General features: G+C 42.5%; 1 protein-coding gene across 2 annotated transcripts in view; it reads left to right on the top strand.

The window, feature by feature from the left end:
• CPNE4 (copine 4) overlaps nucleotides 1–13,186 on the top strand; it is a 437,398-nt gene that overhangs the window by 277,146 nt on the left and 147,066 nt on the right. For both annotated transcript variants that reach the window (XM_056520653.1, XM_056520655.1), the window contains exon 5: nucleotides 12,859–12,933. In XM_056520653.1, the coding sequence (XP_056376628.1) occupies nucleotides 12,859–12,933 (75 nt within the window). The remainder of the gene's footprint in view (nucleotides 1–12,858; nucleotides 12,934–13,186) is intronic.

Here is a 13,186-nt window from a genome sequence, read left to right on the forward strand (position 1 = left end):
TTGCTGCTATTCTTGTGAAACACCTAAAGGGTTAAAACACTTACTGAATGTCATTTTGAATACTTTGGGGGGTGCAGTTTTTATAATGGGGTCATTTATGGGGTATTTCTAATATGAAGATCCTTAAAATCCACTTCCAACCTGAACTGGGCCCTGAAAAATTACGATTTTGAAAATCTTGAGAAAAATTGGAAAATTGCTGCGGAACTTTGAAGCCCTCTGGTGTCTTCCAAAAGTAAAAACTTGTCAATTTTTTAATGCAAACACAAAGTAGACATATTGTATATGTGAATCAATATGAAATGTATTTGGAATATCCATTTTCCTTTCAAGCAGAGACTTTCAAAGTTAGAAAAATGCTAAATTTTCAAAATTTTCATGAAATTTTTTAGATTTTTTACCAAGAAAGGATACAAATATCAGTGAAATTTTACCGATAACATAAAGTAGAATATGTCACGAAAAAACAATCTCGGAATCAGAATGATAAGTAAAAGCATTCCAAAGTTATTAATGTTTAAAGTGACAGTGGTCAGATTTTCAAAAAATGCCCAGGTCATGAAGGTGAAAATGGGCTGGGTCATGAAGGGGTTAAGGTATAAAATGGCCTGGTCCTTAAGGGGTTAAAGTGAATTCCCCATATAATTGGCAATAACATATAGCAATGAGGAGGAGGAGGATGATGTAATAATTATAATGCCTTTACTATGACTGTGTATAATTAAAGAAGCTCTCCACCCAAAATAGAAAGACTATTATTAAATATAGGATCATATTCCATTGTGCTGGTCAGAGATTGTCATCCCTCATATCAGTCCCTGATCTCATTGCAAATACTTATGTAAATAAGACTATGTTCACATCAACGTTGTGGAGTTCCGTTACAACAACTGATAACGAGGCTGGGATGGAGGTTGAGCCACCGGACATCAACATTAGATGCCAGTTATTTAACATATATTAAACACATTTCATAGAATAAGAGATTTTCTTTTGAACATTTGTAAAGTTAAATACTGTTTACAGGAATAAGGTAATACTAACTCTTAATATTGTGCCCCTGCACCCATAACATGAATACCACACCTAATATTGTGCCCCAACAGTCATAACAGGAATACAAATGCAGAATATGTTTCAGCAGCCATAATATTAATACCACCTTCTAATATAGCATTCCATGACCCACAAAATTAATAACACTGCCTGATATTGTGTCCCAGCAGCTAAAATAATAATACCTCGCTCTGATATTTTGACCCATCAACCATAATATTAAATTTGCAACCTTACAAACGGTTACTATGTGTCTTTTATATAGTTTTTTGATACATATATCAAACACATTTCATAGAATAAGATGTTTTTTTTTGTACATTTGTAAAGTTAAATACCATTTACAGGAATAAAGTAATACTAACTCTTAATATTGTGCCCCATCAGCCATAACATGAATACCACACCTAATATTGTGCCCCATCAGTCATAACAGGAATACCACCACCTAATATGTTTCAGTAGCCATATTATTAATACCGCCTTCTAAAATAGCGGTCCATGACCCATAAAATGAATAATACTGCTGTCACGATTCAGCTTACAGGTAGTGGATCCTCTGTGTCAGCGAGGGATTGGCACTAGCAACGGCTCAACCTCGCTGACTGCTGAGAAGGCGTGGGACAGAAGGACTAGGCAGAGGCAAGGTCAGACGTAGCAGAAGGTCGGGGCAGGCGGCAAGGTTCGTAGTCAAGATGGATAGCAGGAGTTCAGGTAACACAGGCTTGGACAACACTAAAACGCTTTCACTGGCACAAGGCAACAAGATCCGGCAAGGGAGTGCAGGGGCAGTGAGCAGATATAGCCAGGGACCAGGTGGAAGCCAATTAAGCTAATTGGGCCAGGCACCAATCATTGGTGCACTGGCCCTTTAAGTCTCAGAGAGCTGGCGCGCGCGCGCCCTAGAGAGCGGAGCCGCGCGCGCCAGCACATGACAGCCGGGGACCGGGACGGGTAAGTGACTTGGGATGCGATTCGCGAGCGGGCGCGTCCCGCTGTGCGAATCGCATCCCCGACGGCCATATCAGTGCAGCGCTCCCGGTCAGCGGGACCGACCGGGGCGCTGCAGGGAGAGAGACGCCATGAGCGCTCCGGGGAGGAGCAGGGACCCGGAGCGCTCGGCGTAACAGTACCCCCCCCCCTTAGGTCTCCCCCTTTTTTTGTCCGACAAGTGCTTTACCTGGGACGAGGACACCGGGAAAGAATGGAGGGTTTCCTCAACGGCAGGCAGTACAGCAGGAGTGGGAATGGGGAGGGAGGGCAGAGGGTGAAGCTTGGCACGGGGCAGGGTGACACCAGGACGGGGGCCATGAGGAGGCACTGAGGCTTGCCTGACGGGACTGGCAGGGGGGGAGAGGCATTTCTTGTGGCAAGCAGAGTCCCAGTTCTTGATCTCCCCGGTGGTCCAGTCAAGGGTGGGAGAATGAAGCTGGAGCCATGGCAGACCGAGGAGGACCTCAGAGGTGCAGTTGGGGAGGACGAAAAATTCAATCCTTTCGTGGTGGGGTCCAATGCACATTAAGAGGGGTTTTGTGCGGTAACGCACGGTGCAATCCAATCTAACTCCGTTGACCGCGGAAATGTAGAGCGGCTTGACGAGACGAGTCACCGGGATGCAGAACTTATTCACCAAAGACTCCAAAATGAAATTCCCAGAGGCACCAGAGTCCAAGCAGGCCACGGCTGAGAGGGAGGAATTGGCTGAAGGAGAAATCCGCACGGGCACCGTGAGACGTGGAGAAGCAGACTTTGAACCAAGAGACGCCACACCCACGTGAGCTGGGTGCGTGCGTTTCCCAGACGTGGAGGACGAATAGGGCAATCCACCAAGAAATGCTCGGTACTGGCACAGTACAGACAAAGATTTTCTTCCCTACGGCGATTCCTCTCTTCCTGGGTCAGGCGAGACCGATCCACTTGCATGGCCTCCTCGGCGGGAGGCCCAGGCGTAGATTGCAAAGGATGCTGTGGGAGAGGTGCCCAGAGATCTAAGTCTTTTTCCTGGCGGAGCTCCTGATGTCTCTCAGAAAAACGCATGTCAATGCGGGTGGCCAAATGGATAAGTTCTTGCAGGTTGGCAGGAATCTCTCGTGCGGCCAGCACATCCTTGATGCTACTGGATAGGCCTTTTTTAAAGGTCGCGCAGAGAGCCTCGTTATTCCATGATAATTCGGAAGCAAGAGTACGAAATTGGATGGCGTACTCGCCCACTGAAGAATTACCCTGGACCAGGTTCAGCAGGGCAGTCTCGGCAGAAGAAGCTCGGGCTGGTTCCTCAAGGACTTCAGCGAAGAAAGACTGGACTGTGGCTGTGGCAGGATCATTGCGGTCCCAGAGCGGTGTGGCCCAAGACAAGGCCTTTCCTGAAAGAAGGCTCACTACGAACGCCACCTTAGACCGTTCTGTAGGAAACAAGTCCGACAACATCTCCATATGCAGGGAACATTGAGACAGAAATCCACGGCAGAGTCTAGAGTCCCCATCAAATTTGTCCGGCAGGGACAAGCGGAGGCTAGGAGCGGCCACTCGCTGCGGAGGAGGTGCAGGAGCTGGCGGAGGAGATGGTTGCTGCTGTAGCAGAGGCAGAAGTTGCTGTAACGTGGCGGTCAACTGCGACAGCTGCTGTCCTTGTTGGGCAATTTGCTGCGATTGCTGAGCGACCACCGTGGTAAGGTCAGCGAGACTTGGCAGCTGCACCTCAGCGGGATCCATGGCCGGATCTACTGTCACGATTCGGCTTACAGGTAGTGGATCCTCTGTGTCAGCGAGGGATTGGCGTGGACCGTGCTGGTGGACCGGTTCTAAGAGGCTACTGGTGTTCACCAGAGCCCGCCGCAAAGCGGGATGGTCTTGCTGCGGCAGTAGCAACCAGGTCGTATCCACTAGCAACGGCTCAATCTCGCTGACTGCTGAGAAGGCGTGGGACAGAAGGACTAGGCAGAGGCAAGGTCAGACGTAGCAGAAGGTCGGGGCAGGCGGCAAGGTTCGTAGTCAAGATGGATAGCAGGAGTTCAGGTAACACAGGCTTGGACAACACTAAAACGCTTTCACTGGCACAAGGCAACAAGATCCGGCAAGGGAGTGCAGGGGCAGTGAGCAGATATAGCCAGGGAGCAGGTGGAAGCCAATTAAGCTAATTGGGCCAGGCACCAATCATTGGTGCACTGGCCCTTTAAGTCTCAGAGAGCTGGCGCGCGCGCGCCCTAGAGAGCGGAGCCGCGCGCGCCAGCACATGACAGCCGGGGACCGGGACGGGTAAGTGACTTGGGATGCGATTCGCGAGCGGGCGCGTCCCGCTGTGCGAATCGCATCCCCGACGGCCATATCAGTGCAGCGCTCCCGGTCAGCGGGACCGACCGGGGCGCTGCAGGGAGAGAGACGCCATGAGCGCTCCGGGGAGGAGCAGGGACCCGGAGCGCTCGGCGTAACAGTACCCCCCCCCCCCCCTTAGGTCTCCCCCTTTTTTTGTCCGACAAGTGCTTTACCTGGGATGCGATTCGCGAGCGGGCACGTCCCGCTGTGCGAATCGCATCCCCGACGGCCATATCAGTGCAGCGCTCTCGGTCAGCGGGACCGACCGGGGAGCTGCAGGGAGAGAGACGCCGTGAGCGCTCCGGGGAGGAGCAGGGACCCGGAGCGCTCGGCGTAACAACTGCCTAATATTGGGTGCCTGCAGCTATAATATTAATACCACGGCCTGATATTATGTCCAATCAACCATAATGTTAATACCACTGCCATAAATTGTGTCTCTAGGTTGAAGTCTTTTTTCAGCCTTACAAACTGTTACAATGTTTCCCTTTGGAGCATTCTAGGTTTTGGTTTCTTTCCCTGTAATCCATGATATTCTCAAAGTTCACAACTTAGAGTTACAATTATTTTACACTGCCCTATAAGCCCTTTAGGTACTGTATAAATGACAAAGATTTAGGAAAATATTACACCCAATAATATTCAGCGCAACCAGGTATTGTCCCAAATGTAAGGAAAATAAATATATCCAAATCAAGCTGTATAAACAGAGTTTCCAGCAGAAGCACATTTTTTCTGTACAGAAGCCACACATTCCACAGAGTAGTGACAACAGGGGTACAGGCAGGTTTTTCTATTACACCCTTAAAAACTGTGCATAACCAGCGTACATAGCCGTATCCCAGAACAGCTGTATAAACAAAGTATTTTCCAACAGCCAATCCACCTATTTCTCACATTAGACACCCCTCCTGCCATAGATAGCTACATTAAAGATGTGTAACTTTACAGTTCAGTAAAACATTACATCTTACCAGGAGCCTAAGAATTTACCATGATTTTCAGCACCACAGTTACATTGATAGTGACTTCATTATAGAATGTGAGCTTGTATAATTCTTAGAGATAAGATCCTTGCCTCAGATTTATTTTGTCTATGTTACTTACTTGCGTTCTCTGGCAACCCTTTTATTGTATAAAATTAAGCTTTATAGTAAATGAATGGGACCTGTTCATGTAAATACTTTGACTCGGAAGCATAAAATACATCTACTCTAGTATTTACTATGTGTTCATACATGTCCTGTTATTATTACTGTCACTGATAATAATAAATGGTATTATTTATGTATTATAATTATATAACATCATCAATATAGTATTTTCTTTGTTAGTAATATCTGTATGATTGGATATATTTTTTTTTTACAATTGAAACAATACCTGATTGAAATGTATATTATTGGGGATAATATTTTCCTGAATCTTTGTCATGTATACAGTACCTAAAGTGTTAATAGAGCGGTGTGAAATAGCTGTAACTGTAAATTGTGAACTTTGAGCATATCATTGTTTACAAAGAAAGAAAACAAAACCCTGAATGCTCCAAAGGGAAACATTGTAACAGTTTGTAATGTTGCAAAAAGACTTCAACCTAGAGACACAATATTAAGCAGTGGTATTAATATTATGGTTGATGGGACATAATATCAGGCTGTGGTATTAATATTATAGCTCATGGGACACAATATTAGGCAGTGTTATTAATTTTATGGGTCATGGATCTCTATATTAGAAGGCTTTATTAATATTATGGCTGATGAAACACTATTAGGTGTGGTATTAAAGTTATGCAATGTACGATGCTATAAATGATCTGTTTTAGATCCCACACTAAAATAATTCAAGATCCCTTACACAGAGGTGGTTCTATTCATTGATATAGCCCCTACATACACATCTATGTTACTTTTAGGGATGTCTAATGTGAGAAATAAGGGGATTGACTGTTGGAGAATGCTTTGTTTATACAGCTGTTCTAGGATACGGCTATGTACCCTGCTTTTGCACAATTTTTAAGGGTGTAATAGAAAAACCTGCCTGTATCCCGTTGTCACTACTCTGTGGAATGTGTGGCTTCTGTAGAGAAAAAAATGTGCTTCTGCTGGAAACTCTGTTTATACAGCTTGATTTGGATATATTTATTTTCCTTACATTTGGAACAATACCTGGTTGCGCTGTTTATTATTGGGTGTAATATTTTCCTAAATCTTTGTTATGTATACAGTACCTAAAGCGCTTATAGGGCGGTGTAAAATAATTGTAACTCAAAAGTTGTGAACTTTGAGAATATCATGGATTACAAAGAAGGAAAACAAAACCTAGAATGCTCCAAAGTGAAACATTGTAACAGTTTGTAAGGCTGAAAAAGATTTCAACCTAGAGACACAATATCAGGCCGTGGTATTAATATTATAGCTGCTGGGACCCAATATTAGGCAGTGTTATTAATTTTATGGGTCATGGACCGCTATATTAGAAGGCGGTATTAATATTATGCCTGCTGAAAAATATTAGGTGGTGGTATTCCTGTTATGACTGACGGGGCACAATATTAGGTGTGGTATTCAAGTTATGACTGTTGGGGCACAATATTAGGTGTGGTATTCATGTTATGGCTGATTGGGGCACAATATTAAGAGGTAGTATTACTTTATTCCTGTAAATGGTATTTAACTTTACAAATGTGCAAAAGAAAACATCTTTTTCTATCATATTAGGTGGTGGTATTCACGTTATGACTGTTGGGGCACAATATTAGGTGTGGTATTCATGTTATGGCTGATGGGTCACAATATTAGGTGTGGTATTCATGTTATGGGGGCTCCGCATACACACTACAATGCACAGAAGAGAAGGAGTCACATTTGGCCTTTTGAAAGCAAATTTTGCTGAAATGGTTTTTCGGGCGGCATGTCGCATTTAGGAAGCCCGTATGGTGCCATATTTTGGAAACTACACTCAAGGCACGTAATAAGTGGTACAGTGAGCCTTAACACCCCACAGGTGTTTGACGACTTTTCACTAAAGTCAGATGTGTAAATAAATTTTTCTTGTTTTTCACAAAAATGCAGTTACAAGAGGTAATAGGAGAAAATGCCCCCCATAAGTTGTAACCCCATTTCTTCTGAGTATAGAAATACCCTATATGTGGATGTAAAGTGCTCTGCGGGCACACTACAATGTTTAGAAGAGAAGGAGCGCCATTGGGCTTTTGGAGAGAGAATTTGTTTGGAATGGAAGTCGGGGGCCATGTGCATTTACAAAGCCCCCATGGTGCCAAAACAGTGGACCCCCCTACATGTGACCCTATGTCGAAAACTACACCACCCACGGAATGTAATGAGGGGTGCAGTGAGCATTTACACCCCACTGGCGTTTTACATACTTTTGGAACAGTGGGCTGTGCAAATGAAAAATAAAATGTTTACACCAGTGGAGCGTAAATGCTCACTGCACCCTTTATTACATTCCTTGAGGGGTGTAGTTTTCAAAATGGGGTCACATGTGGGGGGTCCACTGTTCTGGCACCACGGGGGGCTTTGTAAACGCACATGGCCTTCAATTCCAGCCAAATTCTCTCTCCGAAAGCCCAATGCCGCTCATTCTCTTCTGAGCCCTGTAGTGCGCCAGCAGAGCACTTTACGTCCACACATGGGGTATAGAAATAGTGTTACAAATTATGGGGGGGATTTTTTCCTATTACCCCTTATGAAAATGAAAAATGTGGGATAACACCAGCAGTTTAGTGAAAAAATTAAAATGTTTCATTTTCACGCCCAAATTTAATAAAATATGTTCAAACACCTGTGGGGTGTTAAGGCTCACTATACCCCTTGTTACATTCCGTGAGGGGTGTAGTTTCCAAAATGGGGTCACATGTGGGTGAGTTTTTCTTTCCATTTATGTCAGAACTGCTGTAACAATCAGCCACCCCTGTGTAAATCACCTCAAATGTACATAGAGCACTTTCCCTCCTGAGCTTTATTGTTCGCCCGCAGATAATTTTATATCCACATATGGGGTATTTCCATACTCAGGAGAAATTATGTTAAAAATTTTGGGGTTCTTTTTTTCCTTTTACCTCTTGTGAAAATGAAAAGTATGGGGCAACACCAACATTAGTGTAAAAAATGTGATTGTTTACAATAACATGCTGGAGTAGACCCAAACTTTACCTTTTCATAAGAGGTAAAAGGAGAAAAAAAACACCAAAATTTGTTAGGCAATTTCTCTCGAGTACTGAAATACCCCACTTATGGGAGCGCCATGCGCATTTGAGGCCTAAATTAGGGATTTGCATAGGGACGGACCCAGATGCAAGAATGAAACTTGCCTCCGATGCTAAAATTAACCTACGTTAGTGTTTGCCAAACAGGGTGCCTCCAGCTTTTGCAAAACTCCCAGTATGCCTGGAGAGTCAATGGCTGTCCGGCAATACTGGGAATTGTTGTTTTGCAACAGCTGGAGGCTCTGTTTTGGAAACACTGCGGTACCAGACGTTTTTCATTTTTATTGGGGGGGGGGGGGTGACTGTGTAGTGGTATATGTAGTGTTTTACTCTTTATTTTGTGTAGGTGTAGTGTAGTGTTTTTAGGGTACATTCAGACAGGTGGGGGTTCACAGCAAATTTCCCACTTAGAGTTTGAGCTGCAGCAAAAAATTTGCTGCATCTCAAATTTGCAGCGAGAAACTCATTGTAAACCCCCGCCCGTGTGACTATACCCTGTACATTCACTTGGGGGGGCAAACCTTCAGCTGTTGCAAAACTACAACTTCCAACGCCCCTTGGCTGTCCATGCATGCTGGGGGTTGTAGTTATGCAACAGCTGGAGGCACACTGGTTGCAAAACACTGAGTTAGGTAACAAACTCTGTTTCGCAACCAGTGTTCCTTCAGCTGTTGCCAAACTACAACTCTCAGCATGCACTTACAGCCGAAGGGCATGCTGGGACTTGAAGTTATGCAACAGCTGGAGGCACACTACTGCAACCCCCAGCATGCTCTTTGGCTGTCAGTGCATGTTGGGGGTTGTAGTTATGCAACAGATGGAGGCACACTTTTTCATAGAAAAAATGTGCCTCTAGCTGTTGCATAACTACAACCCCCAGCATGCACAAACTTCCAAAGAGCATGCTGGGAGTTGTAGTTGTGCCTTCTGCTGTTGCATAACAACTCTGCCCTTTTGTGCATGCCGGGAGTATAAACTGTCATTAATAACAGAATTTATTTTGTGACGAGAGAGGTAACGAGAGAAATAGTGCATGCACTATTTCTTCCATTATCTTCTCCCGCCACAAAATAACGTCCGATATTGGTAATTGATAATGGGCTATGACGTTTTAAAGCGGGTAATGTAAAAATCCCATAGACTAAAATGGGATTTTGTAACAGCCATTTAACGTCCGTTTTTTTATGGTTTTGTTAACGGATCATTATACCGGATCTTTGAAACTGATAATTCTATAGTGTGAAAGCAGCCAAAAGTACCTGTTAAATATTTTAAAAGTTGGATTGAAATAGCTTTTGATTTCAGTAAATATGCTGCAAACACAAAAAAGGACAATTTTCAGTTCTTTACAACCTATAAAGTGTTTTGAAACTTACTGTGTGTAATAATTTAGAACAGTGCATTGTAAGTTTTTTATATTTAAAAAAAATTACTGTTATCATTAGGAGGTTTGTTCAATAAAATTTGAATTGTACTCTTAATAGTTGATAACGTGAGAATGATGGTGACTGTTGTTTACATCAATTATTTAGGTAAATGAGAAAAATATCATTTGCATAATAATTTGGAACAGGGTGTATGTTGGGATAAACAGCCCACAGATTAATACTTGCCACTTGACCCTGAAAACATGAGTGAAATCTGTTCTATGAACTAACTACACGTTTTATGTTTAATTCCTGAAGTGAATTATATTGATATAAAACAAGTCCATTTGTAATGATGGCTAAAACACAGGCCTTCAAAATCATTGACACCACACACTCTAATACTTGCCTATTTATGGTAATTATTCTCTATCAAGTAGTTGGGAATATTTGGCTAGATTTATATACATAATTTACACGCATTTTTGTTTTATGTTATATTTTTTTACAGCATTTTTTTTTCAGTGTTGTGAACTATTGAAAAGTCTACATACATAAGAGGGAATAAAAAAAAACATTAAAAAAAAACATTTTTCTATGAAATGTATTTTACTTAAATTTTTTTTTTTTTTTTTATCCAAGTCCTGGAAATTTCTAGTTCCTCTTTCTGAGGAGAACCTGATAATGAGAATTATCACTCATTGTAACAACGAACTTCTCCTTGCTCCTTCGGCCACCACAGCTAGACCCCTTAGATGTCTTCTAATTTTTATGACTAAGTGATCCTTGAGGATATAGGATTCCACACTAAAAGATTTATTCACACATAAAACACACAGTATACAAAAACCTATACAAAAGCCTATATGATAACAACATGTAAATAGACTCTAATAAATCTTATTTAAATGGGTAGTCAGGCAAAACACAACTTATCCCTTATTCACAGGATATAGGATAAGTTTTTGATCATGAGGATTTGACCTCTGGGATCCCTACAATCCCCTTCCAGATGCCCAGGCTATGGGAGTGCCGAAGAAACTCAAGTGCTGTACTCGGGTATTTCCAGCGCTCCTATAGAAATGAATGTAGCACGTGTAGTCTGTATCATGTACTCCTCTCAGAGAGCTGGGGTGTTGGGCAAAAGATTGTGGGGGGTCCCCGCGATAATACACTTTGGATAGGGTATAAGTTGTTTTTCGCCAGGCTACCACTTTTATGTCCAAAACTCATTTAAGAAAATATGGCAGAGTAGGTTGTAGCAACTAGTACAGTGGGGAAAAAAAAGTATTTAGTCAGCCACCAATTGTGGACGTTCTCCCACTTAAAAAGATGAGAGAGGCCTGTCATTTTCTTCATAGGTATACCTGAACTATGTGAGACATAATGAGAAAAAAAAATCCATAAAATCACACTGTCTGAATTTTAAAAAATTTATTTTAAAATGATGGTGGAAAATAAGCATTTGGTTTCACAAACCTGTAACTTCTTCTTTAAGGGTCTCCTCTGTCCTCCACTCGTTACTTGTAATAATTTCACCTGTTTGAACTTGTTATCAGATACCTGTCCACAACCTCAAACAGTCACACTCCAAACTCAACTATGGCCAAGACCAAAGAGCTGTCGAAGGACACCAGAAAAAAAACCTGCACCAGGCTGGGAAGACTGAATCTGCAATAGGCAAGCAGCTTGGTGTGAAGAAATCAACTGTGGGAGCAATTATTAGAAAATGGAAGACATTCAAGACAACTGATAATCTCCCTCGATCTGGGGCTCCACACAAAATCTCACCCCATGGTGTCAAAATGATCACAAGAACGGTGAGAAAAAATCCCAGAACCACACGGGGGGACCTAGTGAATGACCTGAAGAGAACTGGGACCAAAGTAACAAAGGCTACCATCAGTAACACACTACGCCGCCAGGGACTCAAATCATGTAGTGCCAGACGTGTCTCCCTGCTTAAGCCAGTACATGTCCGGGCCCATCTGAAGTTTGCTAGAGAGCATTTGGGTGATCCAGAAGAGTATTGGGAGAATGTCATATGGTCAGATGAAACCAAAGTAGAACTTTTTGGTAAGAACTCAACTCGTCGTGTTTGGAGGAGAAAGAATGCTGAGTCACATCCAAAGAACACCATACCTACTGTGAAGCATGGGGGTGGAAACATCATGCTTTGAGGTTGTTTTTCAGCAAAGGGACCAGGACGACTGATCCGTGTAAAGGAAAGAATGAATGGGGCCATGAGATTTTGAGTGAAAAGCTCCTTTCATCAGCAAGGGCATTGAAGATGAAACGTGGCTGGTTCTTTCAGCATGACAATGATCCCAAACACACCACTCGGGCAATGAAGGAGTAGCTTCATAAGAAGAATTTCAAGGTCCTGGAGTCGCCTAGCCAGTCTCCAGATCTCAACCCCATAGAAAACCTTTGGAGGGCATTGAAAGTCTGTGTTGCCCAGCGACAGCCCCAAAACATCACTGCTCTAGAGGAGATCTGCATGGAGGAATGGGCCAAAATACCAGCAACAGTGTGTGAAAACCTTGTGAAGACTTACAGAAAACGTTTGATCTCTGTCATTGCCAACAAAGGGTATATAACAAAGTATTGAGATGAACTTTTGTTATTAACCAAATACTTATTTTCCACGATAATTTGCTAATAAATTCTTTAATAATCAGACAATGTGATTTTATGGATTTTTTTCTCATTATGTCTCTCATAGTTGAGGTATACCTATGATGAAAATTATAGGCCTCTGTCATCTTTTTAAGTGGGAGAACTTGCACAATTGGTGGCTGACTAAATACTTTTTTTCCCCATTGTATATACAAAATATCAGAGCAATTAGAAACTGAACAATGAATACATTTTTATTATTGCTTCTTTTAGGTGATCGCAGAAGAGTTATCTGGAAATGATGACTATGTTGAACTCTCTTTCAGTGCCAGGAAACTAGATGACAAGGTAAAATGTTGATTCCTAAACTTATTGAAATATGCAATAACTTGGAGTTATTTGAAATATGTTTTTTATTTATCCAGAACCATTACTCAGACTATCCAGAGTTTTCAAGACTTTTTGACTTTTACATTTTTATGTTTTTGGCCTTTTCACCAACAAATCCAGCAATAAAAATAGTAAAAAAAAAAAAGAAAAAAAAATTTCATCCATGAACTTCCACACACATTTTCCTGACTCTGAACCATTTGGGTCCTTT

This window comes from Hyla sarda, chromosome 5, assembly GCF_029499605.1.
Source record: "Hyla sarda isolate aHylSar1 chromosome 5, aHylSar1.hap1, whole genome shotgun sequence".
Lineage (NCBI taxonomy): Eukaryota > Metazoa > Chordata > Amphibia > Anura > Hylidae > Hyla > Hyla sarda.